Source organism: Mastigoproctus giganteus, chromosome 6 (assembly GCF_048544385.1).
Source record: "Mastigoproctus giganteus isolate SK-2022 chromosome 6, ASM4854438v1, whole genome shotgun sequence".
Lineage (NCBI taxonomy): Eukaryota > Metazoa > Arthropoda > Arachnida > Uropygi > Thelyphonidae > Mastigoproctus > Mastigoproctus giganteus.
Window position 1 is genome coordinate 232,602,972 of NC_143580.1, and position 13,423 is coordinate 232,616,394.

General features: G+C 36.3%; 1 protein-coding gene across 3 annotated transcripts in view; it reads right to left on the reverse strand.

Annotated features, from left to right (window-relative positions):
* Akt (AKT serine/threonine protein kinase) overlaps positions 1-13,423 on the reverse strand; it is a 151,094-nt gene that overhangs the window by 36,940 nt on the left and 100,731 nt on the right. For all 3 annotated transcript variants that reach the window (XM_090375762.1, XM_090375760.1, XM_090375761.1), the window contains 2 exons: positions 9,960-10,091; positions 1,004-1,069 (listed from right to left, as the gene is read on the reverse strand). In XM_090375762.1, the coding sequence (XP_090231888.1) occupies positions 1,004-1,069; positions 9,960-10,091 (198 nt within the window). The remainder of the gene's footprint in view (positions 1-1,003; positions 1,070-9,959; positions 10,092-13,423) is intronic.

Below are 13,423 nucleotides of genomic sequence, written 5' to 3' on the forward strand. Positions count from 1 at the left end.
GAAAGATTTTAAAGATTTTAAGCCAGAGAAGATCAAAAGAGATTTCATTACCGTTTCTGACAAGGAATATCAAAGTGGACATATGCTCAAGTACCTTTGAAGCAAAAGGAATCATATAGCAAATAATTAGAACAACTGAGATGAGCAGCAGTTGAATCAACCAATAATTGGTATTCTGTCAGAAAAAGTATGTGGGGTTTAGCAGACTGTAAGTGTAAATGGGATTGGAACTGAAATCATGTATATTTGTGAAATGAACAAGGAAGTGTTCGGGAGGTGTAGATCTTTTCGCAGATAAGGTTGTTTTCTATTAGTTTGGAAATTCAGACTGACTCAACATTACACTAGCAACCCATATCAAATGGGTATTATTTTGCTGTAATCAGCAAAATAAAAGCCATTGAAATCAGCTTTCAGTGTGTGTGTGTGCGCGCCCATTAATTAGTCAATCAGTTCAGAAAAATGCCTGAAATCTGGTGCTGACCACTAAAGATCAAATAAAGAAATGAATAGATCTAAGCAATGTTGAAATACGTTTAATAACAGTGTTCATTATATCTCGAATGCTGCCTTTTTTTCTCACTTTTCTTTTTACTAAAAGTGGAAGAAACTTGGGAAATGGTCACCCTAAAACTGTTTAATAAATTCCTTCTTATTTTCTCATTAAGCATGCTGCTTGTAGGACTGTCAGTCCAGTTCCTATCCTTCAATTTTCTTTGAGCTTTTTAATTTTATATCTAAAGGATAGGATGCTAGCCCTTCTCTTCAACTGCAGACTAAACTTTATCTCATCCCTATCCTTTGACCTGTCTAGCTAGAGTGACCTAGCAGGAGTTCCTGCCAGCAGAGCTCTTGGGGTCACTAGGATACTTGAACCTCCTCACCATGATAAGGTGAAATTCCCTACATAAATTCCTAATCAAAGAATAGAAAGAGGTAAAAAAACCATGTTTCTCAAAATTTTAGTTTTAATGAGGGAAAATAAAAATAAAAAATCACTTACTATTAGGAAAGGATGTTTGGTATTCCTTAAAACCCTATTTTCTGTTAATGTATGAGCCACTTCATCCTAAAACAAAAAAAAAAAAAAAAAAAAAAAAAGTTGGTAAAAATAATTCCATCTGAATTACTCTTGCAATTATCTAAGTGATGTATGACATTTAAAATCATTTATCAAAAAAATCTTTATTTGTATATATTTTGCATCCATTTTATTAGATATACCAATTTCATATGTTAATGGACTGATACATTATTTGATCATGACTTGTAACTCTGGCTATATATCCAGGGGGGAAAAAGGATGCATTCTCAACATAGAGTTAAAAATACACTGTAGACAACATATCCTCATGACCTGTGAACATGAAACGTGTTCCAGTACTTCTGCAAAGGTCAAAATTGTGGGATATGCAAATACATACAGCAGAGATGCTATACACAGAACAGTAGATAGGCCAAAAAATATATATTTTTTTGTTTACAAGGTGTGGCAATGTAGTTCCTGGACTGGTGCTATAAAAAGAACACATAAAGTGAAGAAGCTTATGCCTTCCATTTGTTAAAAATAAAAATAGTTTTATTTTTATTCAAAGTAATCACCACCTGAAATTGAAGCCTAATCTGGAAAATGCAATTCAATAATTTGAATCACCCGTACGTAGCTTGAATGCACATATTACAGCACTTGAAAAGTTCCTGAAAATAGTCAGTAAGACATCCAAATAGATGATGTTCAGTTTGGCAGTTACATTTTTCTTTATGTCCTCAACATCCTGAAATCTTTATCTTAATCTTTATGTCCTCAACATCCTGGTCCTTGAGGTTGTCACAGACATTCTCAGATATGCCAGACAAGCTGTACTTGCAACCTGGGAGTCTAAAATGCTGATGGAACTGATATTCGGGTGAAGCTCAAGTCAAGTGGACCCAATTTCGGCAAGGTCCAGACAGTCTGTGACAGCCAAACCCTCTGCTTGCACCTTCACAATGGTGGAACTGTTAGTAATCCTGGGTATGACCCACAAGCATAAGCACAGTGTGGATGACCACCCAGGTGTGAACCAACGTAAGCAGGGGGTTGAGGTGTGGCACCCACACCACATGGAGGAATGCCGACCCTCTGCATTACCAGGCAATACTAGGTGGTAGATGACTCTCATCAACTGGTGCAATACCACCACTTTGCTTACTGGAGGCTTGAAGTGGTGGAACCCATGTTTAGTCTCCAGAGCTAAGTTCCAGTCAACCCTTCCCCATCTCTTCCATCATGCAGTATGACTGATGACTTTTGAGGTTATGATGGACATCATGGCGAGACCCAATCTTCCTTACATTTCGAGGGTACAACTCTAAAACAGTGTTCGAAGCCTGGCCGCTTCAAACACCGCTTCGTTAGTACACTGGACTGAACCTATTGGTAACTATTTAGAAGGCTTCCGGATCAGCTAGTGTATAATCTTATTATACACTAGCTGATCCGGGGGGGGGGGGGCATTGTGGAGGCCATGTTATGTCAAGGATCTGGGTATATTCTTACCATGTGTATGCCATATCCAAAAATTTCATTACTTCATACAGCATGTCCCCCTTCACTTTTTCTTACTATTGAATACACCATGAACTGTCAAACTAATAAAGTAAGCTTATCTGCCAAAGGATCTAAACATCCCAAACACTTCCTAGTTCATTTCACAAATATACATGGTCTCAATTCTAATCTCAACAATGTCCATTTCCACTTGCAGTTGCCAAACCCCATGTACTTTTTCACACAGAATCTCAGTTATCGGTTGATTAAACTGCTGCTCATCTCATCTGTATGATTCCCTCCCCCTCAAAGGTGGTACTTGTGCATATGTCCGTTCCGATATTCCCTGTCAGAGACTTGGTAATTTGGAATCTCCTCTCTTTGATCTTCTCAGGCTTAAAATCTCTCTACCTCATTCTGTGAAATTAATCTGTTGTCTCTATCGTTCTCCCAACTCTGCTAATCACTTGGAGCTCTTTGACTTCCACTCTTTGCATTAGCATTAGTAGAGGCATTTGATGCAAGAAAGCAAGCTTATGCAGCATCAGCCAAAAAAAAATAAAATAAATAAAATAAATAAATAAATAAAAAATAACCACTTCCACTTCACCCTTTTTCGTTCGTTCGAAATACCTGTCCAGCTGAGCCTTAAACTTATTTAGGCTATCAACTTCCATGACAAGCGATGGAAGTCTATTCCACCAACCAACCACCCGCTGGCTAAAGACAAATTTCCTCACGTCTATCCTACATCTGTCTTTCCTCAATTTGAATTTATGCCCTCTCAGGTGATTATTCTGAGCAAGAGGAAGAATCCCATCAGCATTGAGCATGCTCAAACCATTCAAGGCTTTATACACCTCTATCAGATCACCTCGCCAGTCCCTAGTCTCCAGAAACTGTAATTTGCAAAACTTAAGCCTTTCTTCATAAGAGCACCCCTTTGTTCCATTCACTAATCTTGTTGCCCTTCTCTGTACTCGTTCCAGCATCTCTACATCCTTCTTGAAATGAGGCCTCCAGACCTGTATACAGTAGTCTAGGTGTGGTCTGACCATTGCCTTATACAATGGAATAATCACCTCCTTATCCCTGCTAGAAAAATTCCTATATATCATCGACAATACACCATGAGCTACTCTTGCAGCCCGTCTGCACTGCTCAGAAAACTTCATATCTGCCTGCACAACCACCCCCAGGTCCCCTTTCATTCTCTACCACTGCCAGTGTAGTACCACAGAGTTGATACGTTGCTCTGGGGTTGCTGTTTCCCATATGTAGTACTTTACATTTGTCAATGTTAAACTTCATTTGCCACCTCTCAGCCCATCTGCTCAACCTTTCCAGTTTTGTAACTTGACTTTCTCCAGTTCAACTTTCCTAAAACTGAGGTAATTTTCCTTGGTGATTTTAATGTTCACAACTCCAGCTGGCCAAGATGTTGAGGCTTTTGCAATTACTAATGACCTTGCACAGATTGTTCATTTACCTACAAGAATACCGGACAATCCTAACCCTACAGCCAACACTCTCGATCTTTTTCTCACAAACAGCCCTTATAAGTACACGGTCGAAGTGAGTGGTCCTTTAGGCACCTCAGATCACAACTTAGTGATTGTTTCTTCTCCAATGGAGCCTTTATCTCATGGCTATTCCCAACCTCGTGTTGTTTGGCATTACAAGAATGCAAAATGGGATGACCTGCGAGATGTCTTTTTCTTCTTTTCCTTGATTGGACTACTGTTTCAAACCTTCTTATGTCAACGTTTGCTCAGATTGTGTCAGTGAATTTATTCTTGTAGGAATGGAATCCTTTATCCCACACTCCACTTTAAAATCTCGTCCTTTATCTAAACCTTGGTTTTCCAATAAATGTGCTAAGGCCATTCAGGAGAAGAATGTTGCATATTGTAATTGGTGAAACAAGCAGTTGCTCTTAACATCTCAAAAGGCTTTCGATCCTGTTTCGCAGAAAGGTCTTCTAAACAAGCTTCCATCTTATGGTTTGCCAACTGTTTTTTGTAATTGGTTATCCAGTTTTCTCTCTGATCGCTCACTGAGGGTGATGGCAGGTGGCTCTGTCTTCTAACTCCTCCACTAATGCTGGTGTACCCCAAGGTTCAGTTCTTTCCCCCACTCTTTTCCTCTTGTATATTAATGACCTTCTTCCATTCACTGGAAATCCTATCCATAGTTTTGCTGATGATAGCATATTGCATTCCACTTTCCATTTTGAGAAACCTCGCCCTGCTCAATCAGCTTTAACTTCTTGAATATCCGCTACCAATTCCTTAAATGCCGATCTCCAGGTAATTCTCCAGTGGGGCAAAGACAAATTAGTTAATTTCAATCCTTCTAAAACTCAGTCTTGTCTTATATCTCACAAAAAAGGATTCTTCTGCTCCCGTGCTTAGCTTTGGTGACACTCCGATTTCTAGGCAAATTGATATATCTCTTTTGGGGATTACCCTGACTTCTAGTCTCTCTTAGCACAAGCACATTACAAATATTGCTTCCTCTGCATCTAAAAAATTTGGTTTTCTCTTTCGCTCTCTGCATTACTTTTCTTCTAAACACTGTTCACTCTATACAAGTCGCAAATCTGCCCTACCATGGAATATTGTTCCCACATCTGGGGCAGTGGCCCCAAAACCTCTCTCAGGCTTTTAGATTCCATTCAGAACATGACAGTTCGGTTAATTAAACACTCATCTCTAACAGTACTGTTTCTGCTGCATGCCTTTTCTACAGGTATGGGCACTGTTCTTCTGAATTGGCTTCTATAATTCCCGCTCTCTCTTTCAAAACAGTTCGAACACGTGCCGCCACCAGCCAACATCCATTTAATGTCCAACTTCAAACTCACAGAACCAACTTTTCATCTTCCTCGTTTCTTCATTCAACTGCCGTTTTCTGAACAACCTTCCTTCATATATCTTTCCTGAAAATTACAGTCTACAGAAGTTCAAGAATGTCAACAAATATCCTCTCTCATCTTCTTAACCTCCAACTCAAGCACGGTACTAAGTATATAGGTTCTAATACCTCTCGTGATTGGGGTTTTCATAAAAAAAAAAAACTTTTCTTGGAAGGCAAGTTTTCACCTTGGGAAAAAGGAAGAAATCTGCCGGTGCTAGATCAGGAGAGTAGGATGGATGGTTAAAATGCCATGTTTCATAAGAAATGTCTTCACCACAAGTGCAGAATGGGCAGGGGCATTGTCATGCAACAACCTTATCTCTTTGTATAAGATAATGGTCAGGAAACACCTTGAGTACTGCGTACAGGTCTGGAGGCCTCATTTTACGAAGGATGTAGAGTTGCTAGAACGAGTATAGTAAAGGGCAACAGGATTGGTGAGAGTAACAAATGGGTGCGCTTACCAAGAGAGGCTTAAGTTCTGCAAGTTGCAGCATCTGGAGACTAGGCACCTGAGAAGTGATTTGATTGAGGTGTATAAGGCCTTCAATGGTTTGAGCAGGCTCAATGCTGATAGGATACTTCTGCTTGCTGAGATTAAGAACCTGAGGAGGCACAGATTCATATCGAGGAAAGACCGTTGTAGAATTGATGTGTGGATGTTTGCCTTTAACCAGCAGGTGGTTGATTGTTGGAACAGACTTCCATCTGTTGTTGTAGAAGTTGATAGGTTAAATAAATTTAAGGCTGAACTAGGCAAAAACATTTGGAGTGACTGGATGGGTGAAATGGGAAGTTTTTTTTTTTTTTTTTGGCTGATGCTGTATAAGCTTGCTTTCTTGCATTGTATGTCTCAACTAATGCTAAAATGCGAATGCTAAGAACCAACTGCCTTTTCCTTGAAATTGAAGCCTCACCTGGGAAATGCAATTCAATAATCTCTGAAGCACCTGTACGTAGAATACAATTTGACTCTTGCCCCTCTTCGGGTACAAATTCATTGTGAACCACACCTTTTGTTATAAAACTAGATCAGCATTGTAGTGATTCTGAACTTATGTAAACGAACCTTTTTGGGCTTGGTAATGATTTTGAAGTCCACTGCTTGCTCTGATGTTCACTTCAGACCATGCATCATCTTAGAGGTCCGCTGCATGCTCTGCTTTATCTCTGAGTTATACTGACACTCCCAACAGTCAACTCCAGTGACAATACAGTTGAGGAAATTAGGACTGCCTTGACAAGTCTGGATGAAGTCTTTGCAAGATGACACCCTTCATTGCTTCTGCTCATCTGCAAGGCAGTGTAGCACAAATTTTGCACAGAACTTTCTTTTCCTTAAATCTTAATGCAAAATTTGATGAACTGTCTCCTTATTCATACTGAACTCGTCAGCAATCATTCTCAGGGTCAAACGACAATCTCTTGCCAAAATTTCCCAAACTTTTGCAACTGTGTCCTCACTTCAAGAGGTTGATGGATGCCCACTTCTTGGGTCATCACACATATCCTCATGTCCAGTGAAACACACTGGTACAATTTAACAATTTTTAACATTTAATCTGTTTCTGTTGCAGATATTCTGATAGGCAAAATTTGTTGCTCCACTGCAAAATCATGACACCTGTCAGCCTACTGGACAATCTCCACACCACTACCTGTTGGAGGAAGTTTGTATTACAACAATACTTCCATTTATTTTCAAACTGAAACATGACTGCAACAGCATCAGTTTGGGAACTTTATTGCTACACTTTGTATATGGCACATTAGCACCAAGACCATATTGTACTTTATCTGGTGATTCAATGAATCTACTTCCAACTGCATCAGGCTGCTGATGACAGGGTTTGGATGCAATTATAACATGTAATATAAGAACCAATCATGCATGAACATATTAAGATGGTGAGGAAGTGTAATGATTTGGTTGAAAATCCGTGGGTCTTTTGATTGTCTAAAAAATCAATTCCCAAACATTCCAACATATTTAAATACCCATACCACTTCTTCTAAGGTGATTGTTACTTCCAGCAGGGTAATGTACCATGTCATTATATTTAAATCTTATTAGACTGTTTTTTGATAATGTAGGTGCTACTTTCTTCGATGGCCCACACTCGCCAGACCTCAACTCAGATCACATGTAGAATGACACCGAAAGGGCTACTTGGCATCAGAACTACTTGGCTACTTGCCATTCACGCTATGGGAATTGCAAGATTCCATTTAGTGTGGATGTTCCAGTATAGTACCAGAATGTTACAGGCAAAAGAGGCTCTATGTAATACTAGACGTATACTGTTGTAGGGTGAATTTAAGTGGGCACTGAGTATAAAATTAATTTGGGACAATATCATCCAATTTGGAAAGCAATGTTCAATGAAAAATATAGCTTTTTTTTTTCACTATCTTCTGAGGTATATATCCTCAGAAGATTAATCCCAACATGACACAAATAACATTTCAGACAGTTCAGTCAAAACTATTCATTGTTACAGGCAAGTCTGTAAGTCTTTTGTTGGAGTTACTTAGGTAAGCTGTCCTATATCAATTCTTCTTACAGTCACATAGCTCCATGAGGAGCTGTTGTGGCCACCAACAAATTCCTCCAACTGCATTGATCGTGTGCTCTACAAACGGCATCGTAAAGTGTCATGCCAGAAGTTCACTGATCCCATCCTTCCACCTAGTTGCAGGTTTTCCTCTGCACCTCTTCCCATCAATTTTCCCTTCCATTATATTCTTCAACAAAAAGTTTTCCCTTCTTACTATATATGTCCAAAAAACTTGAGTTTTGTTTTGTGGATGCTATGAAGAAGAATTTTAGGCTTGCCAATTTTATTCAATACCCATGCATTTGTTCTTCAATCCAAGCAAGGAATATGCAGTATTCCTCTTGTAATAGCACATTTAAAATGCCTTAATTTTCTTCCAGTCAACCCTTTTCAGATTCCATCCTTCACATCTATAAGTGGCAACAGGAAAAATTAACAAATGAATGATTCTCGGTTTCGTCTTTAGGGACAGATCTTGATCTCTCCATAATTTTGTCATAATTGGTCATAATTTTGACCAAACCTTTAGCAATTGCCTGCCGTCTCTTTACATTGTTTGAGCAGTCACTATTTTTTATTTATTCTTGACCCTAAGTAATCAAATTCATCAACTTCTTTGATATCTAACCGAGATTATCACCAATCACCATAATTTTAGTTTTGTACACATTCAGAAAATCCTTTTTTCTTGCTTGCTTCACATACTCCCCTCAGAGTTTCTTAGAATTGCAAATTAGCACAGTATCATCTGCATAATGAAGGTTGTTTATCTTTAGTCCTCCAACTTTGATGCCAGCCACTAAATCTTCCAAAGCTTCATGCATGATATCTTCAGCATAAAGATTAAAAAGGCGAGGTGACAAAATACCCTGCCTGACACCATTACCTATTTTGTAAAAGTCATTGTTTCCCATATTGGAAACAGCTGAATTATGTGGATTGGGAATCCCATATTAGTCATCATTTCCCATAGTTTCTCATGTTGAACATAATCAAATGCTTTTGAATAATCTATAAAACACAAAATGACTGGAACGTTTTCTATTTAACATTCTCAGCTGTTCTAAAGTGATATCAACTGATCACCAGCTCACATAGAGCAATTAGCAAGATCAGTTCACACAGAGTTATGAAATTTACTGAAGATGGTAATGCAAAAATGAGAGAAATGTCAACTTTTTGCATGGATTACCAATGGCAAAAAATGTCCCAAGGCATATATATTCTCTCCTTAGCAGGTATGTACAATTATACGCAATAAATGACAATGCTTATTTTAACATACTAAATGTACAGCTTGTATACATCACAATATATGACTAGTAATGGTGGCAAAAACAAAAATTAGCAATCTTGTTATCACATTCAGCGAGAAATTGATTAGCAGCTTTTACTACTGGCTTTTCCAATGACGGTTTCAACCCAGGATTTATGGGATTATCTTTTGGGCTTTCTTCTCTCTACACTGAATTAATCAGTCTCTGGTGAAAGTTGCTTCACAAAAATATCCAGCGTTTCTCCTGTCAAATTGGAATAAAAAGTTTGAAAAGTAGGGTGGTTTCCATCCAAGTGGATTGAAATCCAAAGCCACATATCTAAGTTCAGGAAGAAGTGAATGCATTAATTTCTCCACAGCAATCATCTTTCACTGTTATCTTTCTCATATTGACTACGTTAATGTGTTCACATCTACTAAGGAATAAAATAAAATTAAAAGATTGATATTTTAAATGAGAATTACAAAAATTCTGCACAGTTTTAATAAGAGTAACGACTAAAATTTCTCTTGATTAATATCAAGGTGTTTTGAACATTGTATGGATATCCATTTTGATTCAAACTTGTTTAAATAAAAATGGATGTATTTTGGTCCCTTTAACTTTGAATTAAACAGGTTTTATGTAAATAATTACTTATATTTCACAGAAATATATGGGAAAAAATGTAATTACCTTTGCAATTATAACTTCTTTCTTAAGAACTTTAATTGCATATAACTGGCCGGTAGCTTTTTCCCTGCATAATATAACTTTTCCAAATGTACCTTTTCCAAGAACTTTTAGGAACTCAAAGTTATCTAGAGTCTGAAATATCAAAATTTGATATAACATTTAACACGTCAAGAATATATAAACTAGTAAAAACAATAAATTTATTTGTATCTAACTCAAAAATTGTTTTCAACACCCAGATTATCACAGTCATGTGCTATATCAGTGACACCAATTTTAGCACATTAAATGTACTACTTCTCTAAAGACATCCCATTTTTAGCATGTATGCATAATTTTTACAAGACTTTATAAGATTAACATAAGTGAGAATGGGTTTAATCAATTCTATTCTCACTTTTATGCTAGTGATCTTAACATTTCTCACAAGCAGCTTATGTTTGGTTGTTCCTACAATCAGTCATAACCTATAAAAGTGGCCTATAAGAATTTAGCTCCAGTTTTCTTTTAAAAAATATTATGCCTACTTTGTCCACTAATAAAACAGCTGGATTGTTTTATTAGTAGACAAAGTTTCTTTAATGTATTTTAAATCTAATATGAGTCAAGCCATACCATCCAAAATATAATAACACCCAACTGCATGTTTCAGAGAATGTACTACTTTTTTATTGATACAATATTTAATAATGCATCTGCCAACTTTTGGCCTTAATCATGCATTGTATCCTCCCAACTAATTCTTGATAACATAAAGGCAGTATTTCAGTTTGTTCCCCATTCATCACAAGGGTCAACTCAGCTACTTATTATAGACATGTTGGCCTGGCCTGAAGCTGATGTTTCAGTTTATCCCAAAGGTGTTTAATGGGTAAAGTCATGGTAGGCCAATGAAGTTTTTGCACACCTGTTTTCAAACTGAGTTACTAGAGGCTGTGCTGCATGACATGATGTTCTGTCATGCTGAAAAAGAAAATGGCCCTCCCCATTCTGCTGCCACAATGCAAGAAGAGTAGAATTATACACTCCCAAAATCTGTGCACTGCATGGCATTCACTGTTCCACAAACAATAACTAATGGTCCAAGCCAAACCATGAGAAACAGCCAAAGACAGTGACAGGCACCTACAACAAGCTACACAGTTGGTAGACCTCCCCCAACACAGCCATTAGACCTGAAATCTGTGTACCATGATTCATCACTCCATAACACAGCTTTCCAATGTTCCAGGGATCAATTATGATGGGTTGCACACCAAGCAAGCTGAAGTTATGCATTGCATGCTGTGATGTTTGGCTTATGTGCTGCAGATTTTTGTAAAATCCAATGTAATGTAGCTCCCCATTTTGTTCTTATACTTGATGGCCTCCCCAAACTCCTGTTCTAGGACCAATTAGAAGTTTGGAGAGTGTTTGGTGAAGAATGATAGGATATATGTACTGATTTTCTCAGTGCCCTCTTGCCTTTTTGCATCAATTTCTGTGATCTAACCCAAATGTTATCCATAGAAAAAAAAAATGTCAGTAGCTTTTCTCAATGAGCAGTGTGATACATAATTAACTTGTTCTTTATTTTAACTTTATTAATTATATTATTTATAGTAATAAATTAATAAAGATATAACTGACTCACAAAATGATACAATTATGTTTTATGAGACAATACCTACAGTCCACTCAGTATGGTGTATGCATGGAACAAGCACATGCTGGACGGACAAAGGGACACGACTCGGATAGGGAAAAGGAAACGAAAAGGAATAATGGACATTTTAAATATTGTAACATGGAACATAAGAGGATTAGGATATAAAGAAGTCAAACTACTTAAACATTTAAAACAGAAGAAAGTAAATATAGCAGTAATAACAGAAACAAAGAAAAAATTAAAAGGTACGAAGATTATGATTATTATAAAATGATGGAGTAGATGGACTAGATCAAAAGGAAAGAGCTAGTGGAGGGGTAGCAATATTAATAGATCGGAATGGAAAACCAAAATACAGAGCTACACATTTATAAATAATAGAATAATAACAGTAAGATTTAAATTAGACAGAGGTTATTTATGTATAATTGGAATTTATGTTCCAGAAGACAGAAAAGAGAAAGAAACAGATAAATTTTATTTAGAGTTACAAAAAGAACTAGATAAGAATGTAAAAAAAGGACCATGTAGTTATTTTGGGAGATAATGCTCAGGTAGGGAATAAGCCAATAAAAAATATTATGGAGAAAATAAAGTAAATGGATATAAATTAAGAGATTTTGCAACATTTAATAATTTAAAGATAACAAATACATTTTTTAGAAAATGTGATATACATAAATATACATAGTCGGCAAGAGGTACACAATCAATAATAGACTATGTAATAGTAAATCAAAAATTAGCAAAACAATGTCGAGATACTAGGGTGTTTAGAGGATATGATATTAATTCAGATAATTTTTTAGTGGCTTCAAAAATAGAGTTATGGGCTAAATGGAAGAAGTGAAAAGCTATTAAACAGGGGAAGGAGGAGTTGGGTTATAAAGTATATCTACTTCAAGAAGAAAATATAAAAAAATTATATGAAAAAAGGATTAAAGGCGAAATAAGTAAAACATCGGAGAGAGAACAAATAGAAGAAGAATGGAATAATATATGAAATATAATTCAAAAGACAGCAAAAGAGATACTAGGATAATTCAGGAAAAACTATAAGAAGAGGGGGGGGTTAAGATATGGAATGAAGAAATAGCTAAAGCAGTACAAGATAAACATCTTAAATATATACAAAACAGGACAAGTGAGAATGAAGAAATATATAAACAAGGACACAATAAAATTAAAGATATAATAAGGAAGGCTAAAGCAGTCATGGGATAGATTTATAAGTACAATAGAACATGTGTTCATGGAAGACAAAATTTGGCATATAAAATGAAACACTTGAATAGCACAGAGAAAAACACTTCAAGAATAAATATAATAAAGGAAGAACAATGGAAAAAACATTATAAAGAATTGTGGAAAGACCCAACATATCAAATAGAAGAGATACAGTTAGACCCACTTAGTGACATAGATCCGATAACAAAGGAAGAATTGGAAAAGGCATTGAAAGCTACAAAAAATAGGAAAGCAGTAGGAATGGATGGTATAAAATGCAGAACTGATCAAGTATGGAGGAAGTTTTTTAAAAGATAGAATACTAAATTTATTTAATAAATGTTGGGAACAATATAAAATACCAGAAGAATGGAAGATAGCAAAAATTATTTCAATATTTAAAAAAAGAAATAGAAATGATACAAAGAATTATAGAGGGATTAGCATATTAAATGCAGTATATAAAATGTATAGTAAAATAATAAATAGAATTAAAATTATCTCTGATGAAATATTAATAGAAGAACAGGCAGGATTCAGAAAAGGAAGATCAGGTACAGATAATATATTTATATTAAAACAAATAATC